This window comes from Mus musculus, chromosome 4 (genome assembly GCF_000001635.26).
Source record: "Mus musculus strain C57BL/6J chromosome 4, GRCm38.p6 C57BL/6J".
Classification (NCBI taxonomy): domain Eukaryota; kingdom Metazoa; phylum Chordata; class Mammalia; order Rodentia; family Muridae; genus Mus; species Mus musculus.
The window spans coordinates 118,701,422-118,713,695 of record NC_000070.6 but is presented as its reverse complement, the minus strand read 5'-3'; the positions used below and the strand labels follow the sequence as shown (position 1 = coordinate 118,713,695).

Below are 12,274 nucleotides of genomic sequence, written 5' to 3'. Positions count from 1 at the left end.
TCTCTCTAGCAAACCTAAATAATGAGGAAATAGCTGTCAATACTTTTCCAAATGTAGGGGGAGATTACTTCAGAATTCTGCTGCTGTCGATCAAGGAGAGAGCAATTTTTAATTAAAATGTCATTATAAAGTTTCTTTAAAAAATAAAGAAAGAAACTGACCAGGGGCTGACTCTAGTTTACAGTTGATACTGCATCATTCAACTACATTCATTTCTGCACACCACCTCAGCCACTTTCTAAACTTTCCCCAAGGAGCCGTGATGTCAGAGCTTTTCATGTTCAAAGTTTGTTTGAGCAGAGGCATTTCTGGGGGCCCAGGCCCCTTCATTCCACTCCTTCGATTCAAGTTGGGTTTTGTTGTTGTTGTTGTTTTTGTTGTTGTTGTTGTTGTTGTTGTTGTTGTTGCTACTGTTGTTTTCCCCAGGAAGACCATGGATGACATCACCGGCAGTCATTTCATCCTCCTGCCTCGGGCTATATATGTGCTCTAGTACTTGTTCAACTGGGGTATCAACTACCAGAGGAAAGCAAGAAGAGGGGGGAGGATTTACCTTGGCTCATGGTTTCAAAGGCTTTACTCCACAGTCACTTGGTCCTCAGATGAGGCTGAACATCATGACAGTGTATGTTGGAGCAAAACTTCTCACCTTGGGGCAGCCAGAAAGCAGAGAGAGGGAGACAGGAATGGGCCAGGGCAAGATACACACTTCAAAGGCATGCCTTGGTGCCCACCTCCTCTAATCAGGCTCCACTTTCCACAGTATCCACCACCTTCCAGAAGTCTGATGAATTGTGAATTCAGACCTTTCACCATCCAGTTAGTTTCCCCCAACTTCATCAGGGGAAAATCAGTTCTAACACATAAGCATTCAGGAGACATTCGTTTTTTTGTATGAAAGAGTGTTTTGCCTATGTACATGTAAGGGCACTGCGTGTGTGCCTGGTGCCCATGGAAACCAGAACAGGGCCCAGATCCCTTAGAACTGGACTGTTGTGAGCCACATGTGGGTGCTGGGAACTGAACATAAATCCTCTGCAAGAACAGCGAGTACTCTGAAATGCTGAATCATCTCTTCAGACCCACATTCCAGTGATGTTTAATACTACCTCAAACATAATATGCAATACTGTTTGCACAGTATTTCTTTAGGTTGGGATGTCATTTTGGTGGCTATTTATAATAATTATGCGGTAAATATCTTGTATATAAAACTTAATATGAATTTACCATTTTTCTGTAGAACAGAGTCCTATAGGTGAAGTTGCAAAATCCAAGTTTATGAACATTGTAAAGGTTCATTATAAATATTTTACATGTTTTCCATTGATCTATATTTTATTAAATTGATATACATAACAATCTTTTAAAGTGATTCACAAAGTTTACTACTTCTAATTCATCAACTTTCCACTGTGGGATATTCATTCTTGGACCCACAGCAACTTCACTGAAGGCAATAAGCATGAAGCATGATGCTGGATCCTAAGGATGCAGCAATGACCCAGACTGCCATGGTCCCTGCTTCATGGAACTTGATAACCAGTGAGAGCTAAGATGTTGGGCTACTTGCTTTTGTTGTTGTTGTTGTTGTTGTTGTTGCTGTTGCTGTTGCTGTTGCTGCTGCTGCTGCTGCTGCTGCTGCTGCTGCTGCTGTTGTTGTTGTTTGTGGCCTTCTCAGCCTTGAGCAGGCTGAACAGACCTTGAACACTTGCCACAATGGAGCTTATTGTCCTTGGTGGAGTCACCTGCCTTGGTTGCCATGCACATTCCTATAGGATTGTAAAAGAATAGACTGCCTGCTGACCTTGCTTTGCAACATAATACAGCTGAAACAAAGGATGGGGTCTGTGGGCTTGCCCTATATAAACGCAGTGCTGAATATTAAACTTGGAGCCTTGATCAGAACCTTGTCTTGGCTTCATTCTTCTCTCATCACCCCTGACCCCACCTCTTTTTCACTTCCAGCACACACCCACTTTCAGGTAAACCAGTTTGTCTATAGCCACTAGATGGCTATAGTTGCTGCTGCTGCTGCTTGTTTTTTGAAACAGGATTTTTCTATATAGCCCTGCCTTCCTGTAAAGATGCATCCATACAATCTCGTGTATTGTATAGCTGCACCACCTGTCAATTGAAAAGCCTATGGCCTATGGCTTGGGCAGGAAATGCAGGTGGGACATCTGGGAGGCAGAAAGGACTCTGGGAGAGAGCCAAATGGGAGATCAGCCTAAGGACTATGTGAAGCGACAGACACGTGGTACCTGAGCACAGGAAACCAGCCACGTGGCAGAATGTGTGTTAAAATAAATGGAATACCTTAAGTTATGATTCTAGTCAGAGTAAAGCCTAGATATAATGGCCTAGATATTTGTAAATGTATTTTTGAGTCTGAGTCTTATTTCTGGGAGCATGGAGCTGGGAGGAAGAACCAGTACATAACTTCAACATCTGCTTCTTGGGTGCTGGGAGTAAAGGCATGCATCACCAAGCCTGTGTTTCTCGTGGGAGGAAAGTACAGCAGGGTGGTAAGGCTCATGATCAGCTCTTTGGGGACTCGTGAAAAGTCTGTCCAACTCGTTATAGTCAGGGAGCAGGAAAAAAGAGAGAGAGAATAGAGAAAGAGCCTGTGGTCTACTTTCACTTCCTACAACCTACATCGACATTTTGTTACCTCCCAGCAACACCAGCATATCATGAATCTGCCAAGTGGTTAATTCATTAATTATATCAAAGTCCCAAAGCCTATCTGTTAGTTGTACATGAACGGAGGGGGGGGCATTTTATATCCAAGCTATAACAAAGTCAATGTCAGAGTCAAGCGTATGTGACATGAAGGAGACAGTGGCCTGAGATGAGTCTGTATAGGTCTGCAGGATCAGATTGCACTTGGCTTCAAGCCATCCCCACTTGTCACCAGCTTGCAGTGAATGAGTTTCTGCTCATTCCTCCTCTTAGGCCAGAAATTCTCCAAAGTCCATGTCCCTTCCCTGAATTTGGCTCACATGATTCATGAATATGGTTTCCACATGGCAGTGAGCCTTCCTCAATATTCTGTCATAGGGCAGCATTCTTCCAAGAACATTTCCTTTATTTTAGTAAAAGACTTTAATGGCTTAGACATTTCCTGTTTTGTGAAGCACCTAGGCCCTATAGAACAAAGGAGAAAAGAGGACTGATGTGCCTGGGAGACAATTCACAGTGCCCCGTTCCACCAGCCAAGGACCTGAAAAGAGTTGAAATTAGAGGTAAATAGCTGGGGGAGTGTGCATGGCTGCTGCTATTATGTGAATCAGTTCTTAGCCTAAGATAACCTAGCATGAGTTGCTCTCATGTCCTTCTAGGGACTCATTCTGGGGGTCTACCACAGCCTGTTACCTTGAGGAAAGCCCTCTTCACATCCTTGTTCCGGAGACTATAGATGACAGGGTTGAGAAAGGCAGAGATGACATTGTAGAATAGGGCAAGCTTCTTGTCCTCTTCTGGGGAGGCTTTAGAACCAGGCTTCATGTACATGACCATGGCTGGCACACAGAACATGGTGACCACAGTGATGTGGGATGCACAGGTGGAGAAGGCTTTCAGTCGCCCCTGTGCTGAACGGATCTTCAAGATGGAAGTGAAAATGTTGATATAGATGACCAGGATAAGGGACAGGGGGATCAGTATGACACTAAACCCAAGTATGAAGTCCACATGGTCATTGACTGATGTATCTGCACAAGCCAGCTTTAAGACTGCAGGGACTTCACAGAAGAAGTGGTTGATCTTGTTGGGGCCACAGTAGGGGAGGCGCATGGCAAAGATGGTATAGACAAGAGCAGCGGTGACACCACAGAGTCCACAGAAAATAGCCATTACCCCACATAGACATGGGCTCATGATGACCTTGTACCTGAGTGGGTGGCAGATGGCCACATACCTGTCTATGGACATGATGGCAAAAAGCCAAGACTCTGTGACACCCAGCACCAAAAAAATGTACATTTGAGCCACACAATTGGAGTAAGAGATTGTCTTCTTCTGGCTGGCCAGATGTGCCAACATCTGGGGCACAGTTGTGGTGGTGTAGCCTAAGTCCAACATGGAAAGAACACCAATGAAGAAATACATGGGGGTATGGAGGTGTGAGTCCAAGCAGATGAGGATGAAGATCAAGCCATTGCCCAGAATGATCAACAAGTAAATTATCAGAAAGGCTGAGAAGAGAAGAGGTGTGGTCCTAGGGCTCAGGGAGAAGCCCAGAAGGATGAATTCTGTCACAAAGGTCTGATTGGGACCTTGCATTACACTCTACTCTTAATGAAAACGGACAGGCACCAATTCACACAGGGGGCTAACTAAGGCATGTCCAAAGTTGGGGTTAGGTAGTGGTCAGTGACCAAATTTTATGAAACTCCATTATAACCCTCTCAACAGGACTGTCTGCTTCTCCTGCTGCTGTCCTCTGGAACCACTCCCAGGAAGTTTATAGAGATCAAGGATTCATGTACAGTGCTGGTTCTGCCTCTAAACCAACAGAAGATAACTTCTCAGATCAGTTTCCTCTGCTATGAAATGGACAAGATGATACCCAATTGTCCTTACCAGAGTCTTTCCCCTATTAAGGCATTTAAGTTTCCTTCAGACAACCAGGTAAAGGTAATTGTAGATGTAAAAACTCCACGCAGGATCTGGGAGATGGTGCAACAGTTAGAAGCACTCAATGCTCTCTCAGAGGGAAGGATCCCCCAGCACCATATGGTGGCTTATAACTATCTGCAATTCCACTTCCAGGAGATCTTCTGGCCTCTGTGGGTACCAGGGACACAGATGATGTACATACATACATGTAGGCAAAACACAAATACATAAAAAGTAGAAATAAAATATTTTTAAACTCCATGAAAATTTGCAATTCAAATGCCCAAGACAGGAGAGAGAGACTCCATTTAGACCTTTCAATGGCATTAATTTCTTTTTCCACTTCAATTTTACCCTCAGTGGGTACACAGAGCAGGATGGTTTTAACTGTTTATATCACAAGCCACACTGAAAGGACCACTTACTTCTCAGTCCTGAGTGGAGGCTTGAGTGAACCGTTTGCTCTTTCCCCAGACCTTTGAGGCAGCTTCTAGAAATATAAAATGGCAATAAACACATCCTTGTTGCACATAAGAAAAAACTTGAGATGTTTAGCATGAAAATTACCCTGAAGGAAGTCTAACCTATGGCATATGCTCAGTACATGCTAGCTGCATTTCTGAAGGGTTTTGGTACACAGTTTAGCTTTTTTAAGCTGTGCATGCATCCTATGAAATCACTCTGCCACCCAGGATGCCCGCAGTCAACTGCCATTCTCCCAGACCTCTGGCCTGTATTTTCTCCTTCCAAAAGCCAGCTTGCTGACTCAGCTGTTTCTGAGTCTAACACCCTTGAGCCTCAGTTTCCCCCGTGTGAGCAGGGAAAGAACACTTCTACAGAGGAGTGTCATCTGCATTGTTGAAGCTTGAGAACAGAACAGCGTTGATTTTGTCTGTGTCACTTCTGGCACCGGTGTGCCTGGCTTCAGCCTGCCTGCTCTTGGGGCATCTTAGCTGAGTCTTCGTAAGAATCTTGTGCCTATACCCAGTCCCCTAGATGATTTCTTAACTTCAACACTCAGGATCACACACAGCTTGGCCTCCACATGCCAGGCACCTTTCCAGGACTTTTATAGACTTTATTTAACACTGTCACATAGCTAGAAATCAGACATTTTATTAATGAAATCCCCACTTTTCATTAAAAAGGCTCTGTAGGCCATCCTGACTCCCAGGGGTGTTTTGCAGCTTCCTGCTCTTCTCAAAGGATAACGGTGCTTGCTTCAGCCCTGTGGGCCTTAAAGGGAAAAGCCATGTGAGGGGTAGAAAGGGTGTATCTCAGTCAGCTTTTTAGTTTGCTTGGATCCTTGCTCTGACTTACTGCTACATGACTTTGACTATTAGTTAACCTCTTCAGGACTCAGTTTTCCTGGCTGTAAAATAGGGACAAAATCATCTCTTTTGCAACCCACACTCTTCTCTCTGAGAAGTAGCCAGTGGATGTTAGAATACCCTACCTTGCGGCCCAGAGCTGGAAAACATGCTTCTATTTCCCACTTGTCAATTGTTTACACAAAAGCTAGAGAGTGAGATTTGCCTCAAGGGGCTGGTGTTTGGGAGTGCTACACCTGACTGATCTGTGAGCATAGGCTGTGAGTGGAGATAGCTGCCTGTACAACACAACACAAGAAAGGTCTGTTAAACTGCCCCACTTGGGGATCCATCCCATAAACAACCACCAAACCCAGACACTATGGCAGATGCCAACAAGAACTTGCTGACAGGAGCCTGCTATAGCTGTCTCCTGAGGGGCTCTGCCAGTGCCTGGCAAATACAGAAGTGAATACTCACAATCATCTATTGGACAGAGTACAAGGTCACCAATGAAGGAGCTAGAGAAAGTACCCAGAGAGCTGAAGGCGTCTGAAGCCCCATAGGAGGAACATCAATATGAACTAACCAGTACCCCCAGAGCTCCTTGGAACTAAACCACCAATCAAAAAAAAAAAAAAAAAAAAAACCCACATGGTGGAACTTGTGGCTCTAGCTGCATATGTAGCAGAGCATGGCTCCTATCCAAGCCATGGCCTAGTCAATCATCAGTGGGGGAAGAGGCCCTTGGTCCTGTGAAGTTTCTATGCCCCAGTATAGGGGAATGCCAGAACCAGGAATGGGAATGGGTGGGTTGGGGAGCAGGAGGAGGGGGGAGGGGATAGAGGATTTTTTGGGGGGAAATAGGAAAGGAGATAACATTTGAAATGTAAAAAAAGAAACTATCTAATAAAAAGAAAGAGAGGGAGAGAGAGAGAGAAAGGAAGGAAGGAAGGAAGGAAGGAAGGAAGGAAGGAAGGAAGAAAGAAAGAAAGAAAAGAAGGAAGGAAGGAAGGAAGGAAGGAAGGAAGGAAGGAAGAAAGGAAGAAAGAAAGGTAGGTCCTGTTGTACAATCAGACACTTAGGGACAGAAACTCTGGCTTCTGAGGCTGTGGGTCCTTCTCAGCCACAACTCTCTTGAAGGTGAGCAAAGTTCTTAGGAAAAGCTCTCTGACTCTCAGACCTTGGGAAGTGGGCATAGGAAAACACAGGGTCCAACACAAGGAGCTTCTATTCTACAGCAAAACTGTGGCTGATGAGAACTTAGCTAGTGTGGGTCCTCAGCTTCCTGAAATGTGTTCTGCCCTTGAGTTTTAGGGGGAAAAGGCAAATCACAAAGGCAAAGAAACTTGTGTTGGTTTTAGTTTACTTATCTGTACATATGTACATCCACACACACATGCACACATAGACATAGCCATATACACACACGTAGGTACTTACACATAGGAACTGATGGCATCTGTGAGAAAAATCCGCTGAAACCATTCAGAAACTCAGAGAAACCCCTCGGCTGTAGCTTCATCTCTTACATCTCACTGGTCCCCAGGTTTCATTGCTGCTGCCACCAGAACACCTCTTCCACCTATCTGTCCTCCTTCAACACTCCTGCCAATGTCCTCCTCAGACATGCAGCATCTCTCTCTCTCTCTCTCTCTCTCTCTCTCTCTCTCTCTCTCTCTCTCTCTCTCTCTCTCTCTTCCTTCTTCTCCTCCTCCATCTTCTCCTTCTCTTACCCCAGTGAGACATTACCCAGCCAGCCTTCAGCTACTTCCAGCATCCTGTCTACAGGGAAAAGACTAGAAGACTTGCAGGAATACCCTGCTTGGTTTTGGTCCCATTTCCCAGGCTGGTTTGTGGGCTCTTTCTCTTAGAGAGATGGTGGGCAGCTATAACAGCATGCATAGAAAACCTCCTTGCAAGCCCAGGAAGTCACGAGAGAGGAACCATGGACCTAGCTTGGGGTTGAAGGCATCCTTGAGCATGACGGGGTTAGAGCAGAACTGAGACAAAGACCCAGAGTTCAGGCAGCCAGCGGGTCCACTCTTGGGACCTGTCTTAGCTCAAAGCAAGCTCAGTTAGCTTGGAAAACCTGCAGCTCATAGTCCACCCCACTGAGAAGTGTGGCTCCACTAAGCATTACTTGGTTTTCTTCTGTGTCTCCTCACTGAATAGGGAGCCTCATATGTCAAAGATCAAGCTAATGGTGTAGTTTATGTACTGGAAAGGTAGGGGATAGAGGAATGTTTACATCCACTTTCACTTTATACTTTCCCCTTCTATTCCACAGCAGTCAAGAAAATACAAACAAACAAACGCCTGCCCCCTCCAAAATAAAACCCCCTATCTGAATCTCTGAGAAGAAACCAGGGCACAGGCCCATGGAAAGAAGGTTGGAATAGTTGATGCTAATGCTGTAGCCCTTTCTACCATTGCTCTCAACTCCTATCCAAGCCCAGGAATAATAATCCAAATAAGAGCAGCTGTTCATGTGTCAAGTACCACAACTCCTGTATTTTATTCATAACTTTATTTAAAATAATTTAAAAAATAATAGTTGGCAAAAATCTAAAGATTAACATAGGCATCTCCAATCAGAACCATTACCTACTGCACTAAGTGGACAAAGATGTCCCACCTTGCCTGCAAGCGTGGGAGCCTGTTGTCATGACTATGTCTACTTGATAGATGGGGAAAGAAGATGGCACAGCTTCCCCACAGTCACAGGCATAGCTTCGGCAGAGCCTTTGCTCACAACCACAAAGCAGCATTCATGGAAAGACTAGATGGCTGACCTGCTTGGAAGCAGGTCCCCTCTCCCAAGTTCTCTTTCTCAATCACTTGCTGGGTCACCCTTGCCTCCTCTGGAGTGGAATCTGAGTGAAAGTGGGCAGGAGGGGCCAAAGTTGTATCCCCAAAGTAGAACTAGTGATACTGGAGCTATTAATGGGTCAGGCTGAGAAGATAGAGGGACGGATTGTTCAAGGCTTGTTCCTAGGCTACTGGGATTGTCAGTGCCCCTGTGTCCACTTCTGCCCCATGCCCTGTACTCTTCTTCCTTCCAGTCAGCTCACGAGGATGAGGCATTTTGACAAGAGGCCAGAATTGGCCCTTCCCTATATGCTCTCTAATTCTGCATCCAGATGAGTCCACAGTATCATCTGGAAGAAGGAATATGGTCTGGACTCAAGGGTGACCTTCAAAGGTCTGGGAACATGGATAGATGGGATAAAAGTTTCTTGTTATCTGGTTGGAGAACCCAGCATGATGATAAATGAAAAGGAACTAAGGGAGACAGAAAAGACCCTGACTTGAAGAGAGCAAAAATCATTCAAGGTACAGGTCAAAGATTCAGCCTGGACAGATCGGAGACATGGAGGTGAAATCCAGCAAGCACCATGGTCCACAGGAGGACAGAAAGTAAGAAATGAGGCACTGCAGAGAGGGAGAGAGGCTCCATGGGCTGGAAACTGGAAGTCAGAAGCCAGGGGTGTGGGACCCAAGTGACTGGGCTATAGCAGCTGCCACCAATTCATGCCTCTTCTATAGGAACACTCCTTGTTTGGGTGCTCAAAACCAGCCCCCTCTGAACACCACAGCAGGTGATGCCTTCAAGAGTGAAAATCCAGCCCAGCCCCCAGCTCTGGTCTTGCCTGAAAGGCAGTCCCAGCCCTCCACAAATCCCTGTATGGGAATGAATCATATCTGAGGTGTCCAGGGTGAGTTCAGGTCAGGCTCTCAGCATTCTTCTCAGACAATCACCTCTCCACTGATACCCACACCAATCTGCTATGGGCAGCTTCAGAGACTAACCAGACTCCAGAGACAAAGGTGATCTTCTACACTTATCCATTGTAAGAGCATCTATGTTCTCTGAACGCTCACTACCAAAAGATGCTCCCATATTCCCAGAGACAAGAGTCTCACTCTTTCTTGAGGTAGCTTAGGTGGCTATAATCATTCCTCATAACTCTTGTTCAGAGCTGAGAGGAGGCACAGGCTCCTATGACATCAGTAATGAGCTCTCTAAAGCATCCCACTCCCCTATATTTTTCCTTTCCACCCTCCAACCATGCCCTTTTCTCTCCTCCAGGATCCCCCATCTGCACTGCAATGTGGTAACTCTCACCTGCCCTTACCTTTCTTTAGGATGCTGTGTGGTGCCAACTCAGTCTCCCTTGATAAGCTCTCCTTGTCGTGATCCTGTCTATAATTCCCAAACTGGATCTTGGCTTCCTCCCAGACAGCAACCCCAACAGACTCTTCTCCTGGCAGCCACAGGGATCACCCCTCCCTTCTGCTCCATGGCTAAGAGATCCCTGGAACAACCTCTGGGGGAATGGCTGCTGTAACCAAGGAGCCTAGTGTTTGTAGTCACACACACTTGGTCACTGTGACCTGTGTAAGCCACGTAGCTCCCCAGAGCCCCAGTTTCTTCCATAAATTAGAATTATGTTCCCATCTCATGGTCACACTTGTGCTTTCTGTGTAGTCACTGTGGCCCAATAGTTGACACATCCTGAATCTCTGCGGCATCACCACCCTCATCTTTACAGGCATGGAAATGGAACCATGTAGCCTGAAGAGGTCCATGGTGAGCCAGGAACGTTGTCAACAGTTTGTGACAACAGGCTGTGTTCCTAAAGGGTACTCAACCCTGGATAATAATCCAGCACAAACCAGGCTAGGGACTCTTAGTTCACACAGAACAGAATCATATGTGGAAGTACGTAGGACTGGAGGCAGTTGTCTAGTGGACTCTAGAGTCAAAAGTAGCAGCTGTGGGTGACTAGGAACTTCTGTGGCTTCTGCTAAAAACATACATTCCTAGGGACCAAAAGGAAAAGAGAAATACAACCAGTGTTCTGTAGAGGTGGGACTCCAATGAGCAGAGAGGTAAGAGGACCCATCCAAGGTCCAGTGTCTGGGGCTGATGAAACGCCATCCAGACTTGATTGTCAGGTGCCTCTGCAGAGATCTGTGGGCTGGGAAGATAAGCCAAAACCATCAGAGTGTATAGACTGGTCAGGTAGTCTGCTCAAAGCTTTTCTGATACCTAGCTTACCTGCAGGATGGCTTGCCCAAGCCAGAACCCTCCCACCCTTCTGAAAAATTGTGAGGTGATTTCAATGTCTCTACCCCAGTCACAAGTGTTAAAGACCAGTTAGGAAGCCAAGATCCTTGGTTCTGGGGTCATTCCATTATGGATACCTTTGTGTCCAGATGGACCCCTGCTAGATTCTCCCCTGTTCTTGAATTCCAGATATGAATCCACACTCATGGAGGAAATTAACAATAGCACAGGGCAGAAGGACTAAAGCACTACCCTGCAGTTCCATTCAACAAGGAAAGGTCCCATTGACAGTTACTGATGCTCTCTCTAGTTCTTCCCTCTGACTGAATGACAGTAGGTCTTCTCCATCCAGGCTGGTTGCACATTTCACATTCAGTAGTATTGTAACTGATTCTAGTTGTAAGATTGTCCATTAACCTTTGCTTTGCCAAAAGTAACATGTGTTTGGTGACATTTGGGCTGGGGGCAGTTGACATATCATCAACAGTCCAAACCAGAGTAGCAATCCTGCTCCTCTCTTCCAGAGTCTCTTGTAGGATGGCAGAAAATGGTACTTGGTCCCATGAGACTTACTGGGGGAATTCCACCTATGAACTTTAATGTTTTGACATTTATTTATTATTTATATAATTGTTTGTGTGTGTGCATGTTTATATGAATGTATGTGTGTGTGTGACATCATACATGTAGAGGTCATAAGACAACTTGTTAGAATTGATTTTCTCCTGCCATCAGGGACCAGACTTCAGTCATCACTCTTGGTAGCAAGAGCTTTCACCTGATGGACCTCTGCTAATGAGTTTAAAGAGAAGAATTGGTTTCCTAATGAAAGAGATAGGATAACTGTGACCCAATTCTATTCCTCAAGACCCCTTCCCCCTTTTCTCATCATGAATACAGATGTAGTCACTGGAATCCAGCAAGCCATCTTGAGTCCATGTGAACATGGCTCAAAAGTCAACAGTATTTTTCTTATTAGCATTATTCCACATGAGCTAGTACAAGTAGCTGCTTACTCAAAGCCCCTTGTTATATGAAAACATAATTTGTGTGCATGTCTAAACCACTGTTAGTTGAGGCTTTATGTTTATTTTTGTGGGCAAATTCTAATGTATATTTACTGGGCCTTTTATTTATTTACTATTTACTTATTTGTGTGTGTGTGTGTGTGATGTATGTGTGTGTGTTCTAGGGGTGTGTGTGTGTGTGTGTGTGTGTGTGTGTACAGACTTCCTATGTGTGCATGTGCACATGCACATGTAGAGGC

At 45.3% G+C, this 12,274-nt stretch overlaps 1 protein-coding gene across 1 annotated transcript; it reads right to left on the bottom strand.

Annotated features, from left to right (window-relative positions):
• Positions 1-3,348: 3,348 nt before the first annotated feature.
• Positions 3,349-4,287, bottom strand: Olfr1341 (olfactory receptor 1341). The gene has a single exon (NM_146853.2). The coding sequence runs from the start codon at positions 4,285-4,287 to the stop codon at positions 3,349-3,351; it is 939 nt and encodes a 312-aa protein (NP_667064.2).
• Positions 4,288-12,274: the final 7,987 nt, after the last annotated feature.

Excerpts from the sequence above, each read along its gene's own strand:
- Olfr1341 (NM_146853.2), bottom strand. The coding sequence starts at position 4,287 with ATGCAAGGTCCCAATCAGACCTTTGTGACAGAATTCATCCTTCTGGGC.